Source organism: Gavialis gangeticus, unplaced genomic scaffold (assembly GCF_001723915.1).
Source record: "Gavialis gangeticus isolate Ggan-Ray unplaced genomic scaffold, GavGan_comp1, whole genome shotgun sequence".
Taxonomy (NCBI): Eukaryota; Metazoa; Chordata; order Crocodylia; family Gavialidae; genus Gavialis; species Gavialis gangeticus.
In genome coordinates this window covers 4,115,359-4,129,863 of record NW_017729001.1, presented here as the reverse complement: position 1 = coordinate 4,129,863, position 14,505 = coordinate 4,115,359, and the positions used below count along the sequence as shown (strand labels likewise).

Here is a 14,505-nt window from a genome sequence, read left to right as displayed (position 1 = left end):
CAGATAAAACCGCACGCTCTGCTGATGACACTATCCCAGCAAGTCTGAGGTGTAGTCCTAGCTGGGTGGGCATGTAGAGAACACCTCTAAACCAATCCAGGGACTGGCAACATGGGAAGAAAAGCTTATAATACTGCCCTCGGTTTCAAAGCATGCCGAGAGCATCTAGCCCATCTGACAGAAACAAGAGGGGACAGCATCGCTCCTTTGGGCAGCATGATCACAGCCTACAAGCCAAACAGGCTGGGCTGAGTTGCTGATATATGGGTGGGAGTGCTCCCTGAAAATGCCAGGGTTTGAGTGGAAGTGGCAGTGAGTGGACTTCATCCTGCTGGGTCAGTATTGATGAATTGTCCCTAAGGGGTGCTGCACTGCTGGCTGTGTCCTGACTGGGGTGAGCTGTGAAGAAAGGGGCTCTGATCATTTGGGATTGTTACAAATCTCAATAGCTTCTTTTTCTTTTTTTTTTGACAGAGTTTTCCAGGCAGGGAATGGTGTGGGTTGTTCTTTTTTGCTATCTTAATCTTCCCTGGCAGCTTCTCTGGAATCTTGACTTCCTCATCTAAGACTATCTATTTGTTGTGTTGCACTAAGCCACCCATGTAGCATCCCAAAGGCAAAGCAACCAATTTCAGGGAGCAAAAGCTGGAACAGTCACTGCAGAGACCTCTGGGAGTAGCCTGCACTACTTTTGGCTCTGCTTTGCATAGCTGCCCCTGGTCAGCACTGTAGAGGGGGTGAATTAGCTGTGTTAAGAGGCAGTGCTAATTAGTTGGAGTTCTGAGCTTCATGAACTCAGCTAACCTCTTCCCAGCTCAGGTCATAGGCTGGGGGTATCCTCCAACCAAGACACAGCACAGACCAGTCGTACTCCCATGGTGCCTTGAAGTAATGCTGGGTCCTCGCAGATGAGGCAGCACAACGTGCCCTGGCCAGCTTGGAAAGACAGGGACAATTCTTGTTTATTAGGAGCATAGGCAGTGGAAGGCTGGCCCTTGGTGAGGCTTATCCCCCCCCAAACTAATTTTGCAGTGGCTGGCAACAGCAGCAGCACCATGGCACTGTTTGGTGTGCAGCTAGGTTAGCGCCCCCACATGCTCAGCTCTGTGAGGCTGAGAAAGAAGAGGTTAATCACACATGCATCGCACCATGCAGAGCACAATGGGGGTTGTAGTTCTCATGCTGATGCATGCACTCAGCCCCCTCCAAATAATATTTTTGCCCTCCATCTATGATTAGGAGACATGATGGGCTCTGGATAAGATGCCCTCCACACTCAGAACTGCCTCTGTGCTAAAGTCCAGGTCTTTGCTCCCATTCTACTCTGGTAATATAAAGAGTACAGAAAGGGGCAGCAGCATCCCAGCAGAAGGTCCCATACCCTCCCCTCTGCTGTCCTGTCCTGAATCTCTCATGTACCCAGAGAGGGGAAAGGAGGTGGCTGGAGTCTTCTGTGCTTCATCTATTCACAGGTGTCAGATGGCTCCTTGGGAGCCTTTGCATGCTAATGGGAATAAGAACAGCCACCATGTTTCTTCAAGCCAGCTTCAGAGATAAAAGAGCTGTCCTTGGCTGGCTGGCATCCAGGGATATGGCTCAGGATCTGGGCTGAAGTGAGGAATCCAAGGCAGAGAGTGAATCAACACCTGGTCACCTTGCTTGCCCTTAGAGTATCAGCTTGCATCCAGAGAGCAGACCATATTGGTGCATCTACAGATCACAGATTACAACTGCAATTGTACTGGGGCTCTTCCAGGCCATGGCCTGTTGTCCCAAGGATGGAGTTAGGGGAATCTATCGACTTGGTGCAACCGTAAAATGTATGGCCAGGCAATAGCACTTAGAAGCACCATTGTATATTGCACTGGTACAAGTTTGCCCTGAGCTGCACACCTTGGACTGAAAACCTTAGATACAGGCAATGCTGCTAAAAGCCAGGGACAGCTGTTGAATGGGGATGAACAGCAGCCTACTGGCATTCACTATGGAAGGCCCTAAGGACCTGGAATCTGCTAGGCACCATGCTGATAAATGTGAGGACAGGCCCTGCCTGCAGGTGTTTGTAGTCCACAGGGACAAGGCCAAGAAAGGATAGGAGGAGAAGCAGGAAGCAGGGCCTTGAGTGCTATGCCTGGCTGCAGAGGAGCATGCTCTTTACAGACTCTTTACTGCTGCTGCCCAGTCCTGGATATGACCGTAACCTGCATCCAGCTGGTGGGGCTACTTGTGGTGGGGTAGCTCCTATAAAACACCACAATGTTGCAACCTCCTGAGTAAGACAAGTATAGGGTGCCTCAACTAGCCCCCACTGCCTTGTGGCTACTCCTTGGTTGGAGAAAGGCTAAGGGACATCACCATGACAGAACCCTTGCTGAGGCATTAGGTGGTCAGCAGCAGCTCTTTGTTGTTTTCTGCCAGAAGCTACAACCATCAAGGCCACTGAACATTTGGACTCGGTCTGGCCTGGGTTCTGAATGTCTGGACTGGGTTCTGTCTCACTGGTCAAAAGGCAGGATGGTAGGTCTAGGGCAGCCTCCACTCTTCCATACTCTTGTCTAGGCATATGCACGGAAGGTCTTGGTATGATGGTTGCTGGACTCTGTACAAGCAGATTCACCAGGTGCCTGACTAGACCTCTTATGCATACACCATGATCCAGAGGATTGATGGTTGCCTACAACTGCTGCTGCCTTTTGCCACTAGCTTGTTCCTGTTCCACTCCTGTCTCTCCACATGCAGCCTGGCTCCTCCACGCAGCTTCCCCTGTATCTCTGTGTGCTCCACCTCATCACAGTCCAAGTCCCATTTTCTATGCCCAGCAAGCTCCAGTTGCCCCTTCCAGGGTTCCCGACCGATCCTTACATTTCCCTCCCCCCTGGCTTCCCGTTTCAGCTTCCTTCTTCACTCTGCATTCTAATCTCTACCTCGTCTCTACCTCATCCTGATCTCGCGCTGTCAGACTCTTTTTCCAATTCCAGTCTCCCCTTCCCTTAGCTCCCAGCCTTTTCCCATCACTTCTGCTTTCAAAATAAGACATCTTTGCCCAACCCATCCCAGTCTCCCCCAACTTCCCTTTCTTCTAGGAGCTTGGCTGATCTGTCTCTAGGTCCTTACTCAGCCTTCAAATTTAACCAGCTGCTAGCTGGTCGGACCAGTGTCTGCCAAACCTTCACCTTCCAGGCAATAAGGCTGCCTCCTTGACCTCATCTCCTCCCTTTTGTTGTGCTTACCCTTCATGATGACTGTATCTGCTGCAGGTGTGTTAAGCCAGGAGGGCTGCTGGGCTGGCCACTGTTGTTTTACGTGCTCTGGGTAAGAATCTCTAGCAATTCTGTTTCTTAACCACTCTCATCCCCTTTGAACAGGCCCATCCCAGGCTGGCCAGAGCAATGCAATACCTGTATCAGAATGAACACTGCCTGCTTCTTTTTATAACCCTGGAAAGCCAAAGAGTAAAGCAGATTCCCAGTGCAGAGCTCAGTCTATGGGTCAAGAGGTATAGGAATATCCAAGAGGCAAAGTGTTCTGATCAGTCAGACTCTGCCCGTGCTTAGTAATTACAGCAGGGTCTGGGACTGGTCTATCCCATGAACTAGGGCCCATTTGAACCTAGGGTTTTAATTCATGCTTGGCTCTGTGCTGAGAAGACCTGGCTAAAGATGGACTCTCTTCCTAAGCTCTCTTCAATCTCATCTAAAGACTCCTGTATCCCCCTGCACCTAATGATCCACACTGCCCCGCTCTGCAGTGAGGGGCATGGCTCTCTTGTTGGTTCTCTCGAGTACATTTTAGCAACCCTTGCAGCAGCAGGACACTGCCAGCCCTCATCTCCCTGCTTTACCTGTGGCAGGTTAGGGCACCCTTGGTGTCTTTGGGCAATATGCTTTGTAGATGTGCGACAGGGTTGACTGTGTATTTTTTAGGAATAAGTTAAACAAGGACTTGTATAAGGTGGTTTGGATGGGGAAGATCCTGCCTTGAGCAAGGGATTGGACTAGATATGACCTCTGGAGGTCCCTTCCAGCCTGGCCTTTCTTTGATTCTCTGATTCACGGACCAAGTACAGCCCCACTCCTCCATGATGAGACCTGCTTTTTGTAACTATTCCTCAGTTGTATCTCCTGTTGCCAGCTGAGTGATAATCTGCAGTTTACCTCTGCCTGCCTGAAGAACTGCAGTCAGGTTCAGAACCTCTGTGATCCTGTTGTGCAGGCAATGCCCTATACAAATACATTGCACTGTACAGAGCAGGGCAACAGCTTCCCGTTGCCAGCCTTTACCTCCGCACCTCATCATCCATCACGGTTCCCACACGTGTTTTCATTTCATGACAGAGCAGCCATTTATCTTTTTTTCTCATGCTTATTTTCTACCATTCCACTGTCAGCTGTCTTGATTTCTCTCTTCCCCTCTTTGTTCCCCCGTTGGAGGAGGGAGAAGAGAAAATGAAAGCAGAAAATGTGGCTGGAAAAAGACCTGAGAACCATTGATCTGGTGGCTGTAATTCCCTTCCACTGAAAGCCATGTCTGTTCTGGAGCAGCAGTGCTGCATGGGTAGGGTTGAAACAAGAGTAATCTGCACAAATGCAAGTCATGGTGTACTGGAATAATTTGTTTCTACACTAGGAGTTTGTCTGCAAATGATACCAGTAATTGTCCCCAGCTTTACCAGATGCAGTTTCAGAGGTAGTTTAAATCCTGCTGAGGATGTGGTTTTAGTCTTATTCCTGTGACCAGATTCTGCTGCTACTGACAGTTCACTCAGGCTTTTTGCTGGCCCTCCTCCCCCTCCCTGGGGTGCAGTAAGTCTGGGTAGTCTGTGGCAGTTACTTTTGTCTTGGTGCAGGACAATCAGGACACCCTTTGGTTCTCAAGCCCATTACTTTTCTGAGAAGAAATGACACAGAACAGCTGCCATTGGCTAGCATGGCCTGGTCACTGGGGCCTCAGGTGAAGCCACTGGAGAAATTCCCTTTGATTTTGATGGGCAGTGGCATTGAGTCAGGGCCTACCTGTGTTTCCTTGAAATATTGTCTTGCTGCAGGGGAATAGTTTGCTGCCAGTTTGTTGCCATCTCTGCTCAGCTCCCTCCCCACAACAGAGAAGGGAGCTCTGGCTTCCTTGGCAGCATTGCGATGTTTGAGACAGGAGTACGTGCACTCAGTGCCAGGGTGACAGTCCCCTAATTACCGTACTTATCCAGAAGGTCTGGCTTACAGGGGCTCTTGGGATGAAAACTTAATCACTACTGGAAAAGATGCCTGCAGAATCGAAATCCTGGGAACTGGAATAGCATTTACTTGCTGTCAGAAAAGGTCTGCCAGCAGAGCCTGGTGTTAATTTATATTCCCACTGTCTCAGATGTCACCTTTCTCCCCTAAGGACCATCTCTTGTCTTTTTCACTTCATTACGTTCGCGGAATGCCTTGCTCTTGATTCCCAACTCCAGCCTGAGGAGGGCAGAATATTTGGCTAGGCTGGGCCAGGCTGACACCCCTTGTGTGATTAAAGGTGTTTCCATTGTTTCCTGTGGAACATATAAATCCCAGCAGAAACCGCAGAGTTGGTGGTGTATGCAGCTATCTAATTGTTTCCTCTTTGTGCTTGCATGCAACACTGTTACATCACAAAGGACTTCACATAAGCAGAGAATGATGCCTGTTCTCCATTTCAGTGGAGACTGAAGCTAAGGAGTGACACATGCATGGTTGCTCTCCCCTGTGGAGACCCCTGCTAGACATTTTCTCCAGAGTTTGGAGCCCAAAATTCTTCAAGTCTAAGGAGAGGCCTCTAAGATGACTGGTTGGTTAGAAGTGTGCATGCAGGTGTGTATGTGTGAGAAAGGGACAGTGGGGTGGGAGTGTGCCTTGTGGGGTGGGTGTGAGGATGTTAGAATGGCAGAAGGAGATGATGGGTATACAAGAGCAGGCCTGGCTGCGGAGAACACTGGAATTAAAAAAAATGAATGTTAATGCAGTATGATTTGATATTAATAGGGCTGTGATCTTTTAAACAAAAGGCTGATAGGCCACATAGGGGACTGTGCTGGTTCTGGGGTTTGGTAATGGGATACAGAGCCTTTCACAACTGGGTCACCAGATTTGATGAGTCCTTTTGATGGTGCTCAGTATGTAGAGCAAGCTATTCAGCCCATTTCCTAGGGGACAGGGGTTTGCATCACTCAAGTCATTGTCACTTCCTGACACGGTACCTGGCCTGCTGCTTGGCAATCTTCCCAAGGAAGCCAAGTGCTGATTGGAGCATGGAGGCTGGACGCCTTCATCATCCCATGGGTAGTCCCTCCCATGCAGGGGTAAAGCAGGCTGATGTGGACAAAGCTTGTCCAACCATTCCCTCTTCAGAACTGCACACCTGAGCCCTTGGGCTGGCCTTAGACGAACTGCTACAAACCGACTCCACTGTTCTTACTGGAAGCACCAGGGCATAAAACTGGAATAAGGCAGTGGTGAATCTGGCCTGTCTTAAATAATGTGGATACAGTGGGCCCTGATACTTTTCTCCCTTACACCACTGTAATCCTATTGACTTCAGTGGAGCTGTTGCTGGCTTACCTCGGGTTGAGAGGACAATCAGGCTGAATGTTGCAGTTTAATACTAATTTATGTGAAATCTTTTTCCTATACTTAGGCTGGGCCAGAACCTCAGTAGGTCCAAAATGATTTTGTTCCACTGAAATCTATGCTGATTTCCAGCTGCTTAAGATCTGGCCCTGTTGTGTTTAAAAAACCTGGGGTGTAATTTCCCACTGGTGGTTGAAGCAAGGTTCTCTAACAAGGAGTTAGGAAAGTTGGGCTTGAAATCACTTCTCCCAGAGAGAAGGCCTGGTGAAGCCTAGCGGTGACATGCCCTGTATTTTGCATCCCTACTGAAGCAACTCACCCCCCACCTTTTGTTCTTCTTTCCCATAGGGACCATGCGGCCAGTGAGGAGGAACTTCTATGACCCATCCTCGGCCCCTGGCAAAGGGATTGTGTGGGAATGGGAGAATGACAATAACTCCTGGACACCCTATGACATGGATATTTGCATTACAATCCAGAATGCCTATGAGAAGCAACACCCCTGGCTGGACCTTTCCTCACTGGGCTTCTGCTACCTGATCTATTTCAACAGCATGTCACAGATGAACCGGCAGACTCAGCGGAAGCGCCGGCTCCGGCGCCGCATGGACCTGGCCTACCCACTCACCATGGGCTCCATCCCAAAGTCCCAGTCCTGGCCTGTGGGCACCAATTCGGGGCAGCCCTGTTCCTGCCAGCAGTGCCTGCTAGTCAACAGCACCAGGGCAGCCTCCAACGCCATCTTGGCCTCGCAGCGAAGGAAAGTGTATTCAGGCAACAGCAATGGAACTCTGGCCGTCAGACAGAGCAACACATTCAACGGGACGGCATTGTGGTCTGCAGGCACCATGCCGACTGGAGGGACAGCTAAGATGGAGCAGGTCCGGTCCCCTAGTGGCACACAAGTGACCACATTCTCCCGGAGCCAGAGTGCACCCACTGGCACCCATCTTCCTGGGCAAAACAACCTGAACAGGCCTGGCACCCAGCGGGTCGCAATTCTCAGTACGAGGGCGTCCATTCCACCAGGGTAAGGTTCCATCCTTCTCATGGTTTTAGTGGTGGCAAAAATAGTTGCTAGAGGGCAAATGCAGATCCAAGGGGTCACATTATAGGCTCTTCAAGCAGCCCGCCTCAGCCATAATGACCACACCAGTGGATACGTAGCCTGTGTAGGTTTGTATTTTGGTATCTTTTACACTGCTGCCCCCACCTCAGGCTTGCAGGGGATATGCTTCCTTGGGTCCTTGGGTTCAGATTCAGTCTCTGTTTTTGTAGCTTTGGGATCTGATTCTCTTCTCACTGACTCCTGTTTAACATGGATGTAACCTCACTGAAGGGAGTGGATTAAAAATAATGTAAAACCAGTAAAGGCAAGAAGAAAATGAGATATCTGGTGTCCATGACATTGCTTGGTGACTGGTATACAAGCCTGATATCTCTGTTTCTGGAAATGGTAGGTAGCATTCTGCCTCTATGGTATGGGTGTCCCCCACACTGCTCCATTGATGAAGCCCAGCCCCACTCAGGGGCTAAAGGCCATTTCTGGGCATGGCATAGGGTTTTTCTTGCGGGGCTTATCGGCCAGGCTGAGAGGGGAGTTCTATGTGGTGACTAAGGTCTTTTATAGACATGACTTTGTACAATTACATGCAGTCTTTCCAAGTTTCTATCCAATCCAAAAAGGGGTTCATTATCACTTGCTAATTCCTTGGAGGAAAGCTCAGCATTGTTGTTTGGGTGTGTTCATTGATGACAGTTTGATGTACCTAACTAGCTCTACACCATGTCTCTGGGGGCTTGTGCTAAGCAACACATGGTGATACACACCTACTGTACTTCCAGCAGAGAAAGCCAGGATGAGCTCATGGGAAGGCTTTCCAAATTGAAACAATAGCAGCCCAGTGAAAGGAGGGATGGGAATGCCTGGGCTCAGAGTTGGAAGGGAGGGGAAGAGAATAGCTTGGCAGGGTGGAGTGCATGGGGTGTCCCTAAACTCTGCGTGAGCTGAGCGAGGGTGGAATGTACAGACGCACCGTGCACCATTGCTGGAGACAAGGAAGCAACACTTCCTTCAAACTGCTCCCTAACTTGTAGGCTGGGGTAGGTAAAGTCCAGCCTGTGAGCCAGATTGGGCCTGCGGCAGACTCTGTTTCCCAGCAGCCCCTGGCTGTGTCACCCCACCAGCAGCAGGGCTGGGACAATGCAGGGTCAGGGTTTCCATGGAGACTGGCCCCAGCAGTGCTAGCAGGGTGCATGGCTACTCTGGGTCTAGGATCTTGCAGTGGTGACAGTATGTTCCAGAGCAGGGGCAGAACTGCAATCCGCTGCCTGCATGCCCCAGGCAGGGATGTGCAGGTAGCAAATGCGGCTCTGCCCCTGCTCTGGATCACGCTGTCACCACCACAAGATCCCAGCCTCTGCCCTGAAGCAGCATCCTGCCCAGCCACATGCTCCGCCAGTGCTGCTGGGGCCGGTCTCCATGGAAACCCTGGCCCCATGCTGTCATGGCTGCTGTGGTTTCCATGGAAACCAGCCACAGCAGAGTGGGCACGGTGCTGGGAAATGGAGTCCAGCTGCCAGCCAGATCTGCCATTTTGCCCACCCATGTTCTAGGTACATCAGCATGGTACCCACCCCTTGGTGAAGTGGGCTGCCTGGGGTCCCTTCAAGGGTCCCAATGCCATCCTCCGCTGAGGCCAGGCAGGGAGAGTACTCCAGACCAGCTTCTGCCCAGCCTGATTGACTGTCCGGTGGCCCATCACAGCAGTTCCAGGAAGTGGGCACTTTGCTGCTTCCCTGAAGGGACGGCAGCTCCAGATGAGCTGGGCAGTGCCAGGCAGGGCTGAGGAATGAAGCCAGCCCCCCGGAGTGGCCACGTGAAGCACTGCTGTCCATGGAACCAACAGGCAGCAGAGACAGGCCCGGAGCAATAGCGGGTGATGGGCTCAGCACCGTAAGACAACGAGCCTTTGTTCCCAGCAGGCTGTCATGGGCCAGGCCCTTCCATGGAGGGAGCGTACACAGGTCCTCCGAGAGATCATGCCAGTGACACCTGCTAAAAATACCTGCTGGATCTGCCATGACTTAAAGGGGACCTCGGAGGTGGCCTCTATTTCTGTCCCTGGGTGGCGATGGTGGGGGACCGAGCTGGCAGTAGCTGAGGTTCCTGAGTGCTGAAGGTCGCTGCTGCTTGTTGCCACGGTAACCCGGCCCAGGTGCAGCATGCGTAAAACACCAGCAGATTCTCCCATAATCATTAAAGCCTCCGCTCCTGGCTTGCACTGTCTCCCCCCGTCTTCCTCCCTCTCTGGGTCTCTTTGTTCCTTGCTTTCCTTCTCCATCCCGCCCAGGCACCCACCTGGCTTGGTTTCCCGCATCCTTAATCTTGAATGCTCAGGACCATCACACTGCTGAGAGGTTAAATAAAAATATGTCCCCAGATGCTTGTGTGCTGAGAACGACCTGAGGTGGGTAGATAGATAGGCAGGCAGGCAGGCAGAGGTAGGCAGACTGCAATTGCTTCAGTCTCTCAAAGCATCTGTGTGTTATGCCTGCTGGAGGAGGAGGACCAGAGCTGAGATGTGACTGGACTGATCACCCTGCTGCCCCTGCAGCATCCAGGCCCTTAGCTGATCCATGCAGATTTACCCCAGCTGAGGATCTGCCCTTGTTATTTCAGGGCACAGATAAGTGAGGGTGTTAAAGTGAGTTAATGGGTGTCTGACCTACACTCTGAGAAGCTTTTTGGGCTGTTGCATCTAACCGGAGTCTGCTTCCTAGTCTGCCTCAGGTCTTTCCCTTGGAACGAAGCAGCCTAGGGCCATATCCTCTGCTGGTGCCAAGGGGGTGCCTTTGAAGGAGGTGGCAGTATACTGACATATACTAGCTGAGGATCTAGCTCCCCCCCCACCACACATCAGGCCTGTCAGCTATACAAACATGGGGTGAGGGAGCTGGCAGAGGGTCTAAATTAGGACCAAGTTTGTCTTCCAGCCTCCCAGAAGAGAGTCCCATCAGGTCCATCTCTGGGGCTAACTGTGCCGCTGCCCTCATACCGTGCATGCTGCCTTTGTTCTGCAGCACGTGCCCCACGAGCCTCTTGTCCCCCTTACCCCTCAAGCACTTTCCCTTCTCTCCATTTCCTCTCTTATTCATGTATTACCCACAATGCTCTTTCTTGAGGCAGGTCTTTCTCCTCCCCTCCTCCCCATCTCTTTAGTTCCCCTTTTCAATCCCAGCACTCTCAGACACACCCCGGTACCTTTTCTTCAGCCACCAAGAATAACCTGTCAAATCACCATCAGGAAATAAACCCAACTGGATACCTATACAAGTCCTTTAATCCGAAGCCATAACTTGGGGCGGTCCAAGTCACAAGCCCACCCCTCAGCACCCAGGAGCTGTAAACAAGCTGTTGCTGTAGATCAGCATGCCCAGCTATGGAGCCTCCCGGGACAGAAGCAGGGGCGGCACGCAGTGGAAAATTACAGAGGCAGAGAAAGAGAGAGGCTGCTCTGTTGGTTTGAGGAGTCTAGCTGTCCCACCCAGTAATTCCAGGCCTGGCACAAGTTCCTGGGCACTGAAGTGGTTTATATTAGATCACTTCACCCCAGAAACTTTTTGCATTGGATCAGATGATCCTACAGAGGAAGCTTTTTGGGGTTCAAGTTTAGCTTTCTTGACTTAATGCAGCTCTGCCAATTCATACCACCTGAGGGTCTGGCCTATAAACTTTAAGTAGGAGGATGCAGTAGGGTGATACTCGCTGGCAAAAGCAGATACCTTCTCTGCTTCTGCCAGGTAGTATCAGAACTGCCTTCTCAGAGGTGAGTGAGGACCAGCCTTCAAACAGGGAAGGGGGATGTAGAGGAGAGGGCTTAAGAGGCTGGAAGTGGCACCTGGAAATCCTGTCTTATCTTTGCGGGTCATCTTCCCAGCTTGGAGTAGAGGCATATAAAAAAGGACTTGGGGAAGGAGTTTTCATGGTGCTGCGCCTTTTCTGAGCAGAAAAGAAGACGTTTATTTTCTCAACTTGGTAGTTTTCATGAGTACAAAATTCCTTTTTAAAGGGTAGAAGAGAGAGAAGAAGAGAAACAGGTTATATGGAGAAATTAAGCTAATAACCAGAGCATTACTAAGTAAACCATGCAGGTGAGTGATAGTGTAGATTGCTCTGAACAAGCCCTGAGAGTTCCCTGCTATCCAGCCACAAATACAGTGGACATAGGAAATGTCCCAGACAATGTTTATTTCTGTTTGAATTAAGATGGCCCCACATGCGATTCTCTTTGAGAATTCCAAGTGCTACAATCTGGAAACGAACAAGCCCTGCAATGCATGATGGACAAATTGGTCTGCAAATAGCAAACAACCAACCCCCCATTAATCAGCCACAAATCAGCTTTGCCAGCAGTATTAAGTGAGTTCCCTCAGAGGTCGGTGCTGGGTCAGTTGCTGTTTAATATCTTTATAAATGATCCAGTACATGGAGTAAATCATCTATTGCTGTATCACTGATGGAGGCATTGCAAAAGCATGAGTAGAGGCAGCACAAGAAGCAACACAAGTGGGGAAGCAGTGAGGGCTGAACAAAAGAACTTTGATACCAAACAACCCAACACTTTCAAGAGGCTTGGAGTAGTGTGGCTAAGTGGTCAGAGTCCTGCGGTAGGAGCACAAGTTCTATACCCAGCCCAGACAGGCCTGCCCTGTGATCTGAAGCAAGTTGTATGAGCTCTCCCTCTCTCTCTGTTCCACTCCTTTGTCCATTAAAGCTGCAAACTCTCCAAGGCAAGGACCAATTTACTCTGTGCATGTACAGCATCTGGCACAGCAGGGCCCTGACTTCAGCTGGGGCTTCTAACCTTCACTATTATACAAACAAGGAGAAAACAATAGGATCTGAGTGAGTGCAGCCAAGCAGTATTGGTACAGAAAGAGATCTGGAAGGTGATGGTAAGTAGGGGAGCGGTTAAGCCAGGTTTGCAGGGTATGACCAGATGAAAAAGAAGAGTATTGAGAGTGCTGCTATTCAAAGAGGGGATGGCTGTGGTGCCTACAGCCCTGGCAGTGGCTTCTCTGGAACACTGTTTCTCAACTGGTGTAATCTGAATCACTCCATTGATTAAGCTTATTACAGCCTCTGAGGATGTGGTCCACTATAGGCATGGCTAGGCAGCTCATTGTAAAATGAATAGAGATAAATGAAAGGATGCAAAGAAAAATAATAAGTATAAATGGGTTGAAAAGTCCAGCATGGCAGCCAGGGTTGGAGGATGAGTGGTTATGGAACAGCTCTGTGCATATATTTGAGCAAGAATATAAAGGAGAGTGGTCACTTAGTCAAGGCTGGCCAACAATCAAGACAACACAAGATCACTGAGTAATGAAACTGTGGAGCAGTCAAGAAAGGTCTGTGGGAGCAGAGAGAGATGATCTTTCCAGCCCTATTTTATTGTGATCCTATGATCACATGTCCTGGGGACTAACCCAGAGAAGAAACCAGCATGAACATCTGAGGCTGCCTCTTACAGGCCCAGTTTCCCCAATTCTAGGCAGTCTGCTGTTACTTGAGATGGAGCACTTAGCAAGCAGAGACAGGGTTGACAACCAAACAATGCACACCCAAATGTAGGGGAAGGTGTGGGGCTACTCAAACTGGGATCAATATTGCAGCGACCCCTTTTACAGGCCAATTCTCTGATCAAAGATCGTCCCCATCCGGTACGCCAATTTTGATGCATTTGAACTCTGGATCTGTATCTAAATTCTGCAGCCTGGCCCCATCCCAAGAGTATAAGAAGAAGGACGTGAGCAAGAAGTTTCTGCAAATTCAGTTTGAAGTTCTGTCTCATTCAGCACCACAGCTGTGGTGGAAGCTCAGTATTTGTCATTTTCTCTTCTGCTTTGAATTTGGAAACACCTGTTTGACAGTGAGGAAATCTTCTGAGGCTTTGTCACCCTCCAGGTCTCACGCCTAGCACGTCAAATCACTTCATCTCTTCTACTCTCAAGAGATGGTAGTCAGTATGTCACTGAGAAGGTGGCTTACACATGGATTTGCAATGTGAGTAACAGCTGACTTACCAGAATGCTGCACCCCATCCTGACTAGGTGATGCAAGTGAGGATCAGGTTGGAGCAGGGGCGGGCAATTATTTTGGGTGGAGGGCTGCTTACTGAGTTTTGGCAAGCTGTTGAGGGCCACATTTCCCTCTCTGGTGCAAGGAAGCAGGAACAGCCCGTTGGTCCCAGGCAGGGACCTCCTCTGCTAGGCAGGGTTTCTGGTTGAGGGGGCAGGGCTGAGCAGGCTTTGCTGCTGGGTCCTGCCACCAGCTTCCTCTGGGTCCTACTGCCCCTGGCTCCTGTAATCTTTGACAGACAGCTAAGAGCAAATAAATATAAATTTTCTAAATCTTTAGGGACCCCACGGGCGTGGTAGAACGGTCTGGCGAGCTGGATCTGGCCCCTGAGCCATATTTTGCCCACCTCTGGATTAGAGGCTAGGAAACCACAGGGTGGGAAGGCCACAAAGGCCAAAACTCTACTCCAGGTTAAACAGGTGTACCTCCCATTGAAAGCAGCATCAGCCCTGCAACAGAGCAGGATTCAGCTCACAGAGCCATGTGCAACTTGGCTGAAAAAAGATGTGTCACTGTCCCCTCTTTGATCACACCCCTCCTCTGTGTTCTCAGCCTGAGAGTCCCCAGCACTTTGGTGGATACAGCCTGCTAGCCCATACTGACAGTCTGAGCTGGGCAGAGGTGTGGAATTTCTCTCTAGCCCTGCTTGAGGAGTATCTCACAGCAGTGATTGTAAAGTGTTTCCAGTAGAAAAGTTTATTCAACAAAGACACTAGAGAGAGAGCCAGCATTAATGCAGATCACTTGCATACTTTTCTACAGCAGCAGGAAATTCACACA

At 50.2% G+C, this 14,505-nt stretch overlaps 1 protein-coding gene across 1 annotated transcript in view; it reads left to right on the top strand.

The window, feature by feature from the left end:
- The window catches only part of DTX1 (deltex E3 ubiquitin ligase 1), a 99,023-nt gene that overhangs the window by 52,349 nt on the left and 32,169 nt on the right, over positions 1–14,505 (top strand). The window contains exon 2 of the mRNA XM_019506705.1: positions 6,930–7,611. Within this exon, the coding sequence (XP_019362250.1) occupies positions 6,930–7,611 (682 nt within the window). The remainder of the gene's footprint in view (positions 1–6,929; positions 7,612–14,505) is intronic.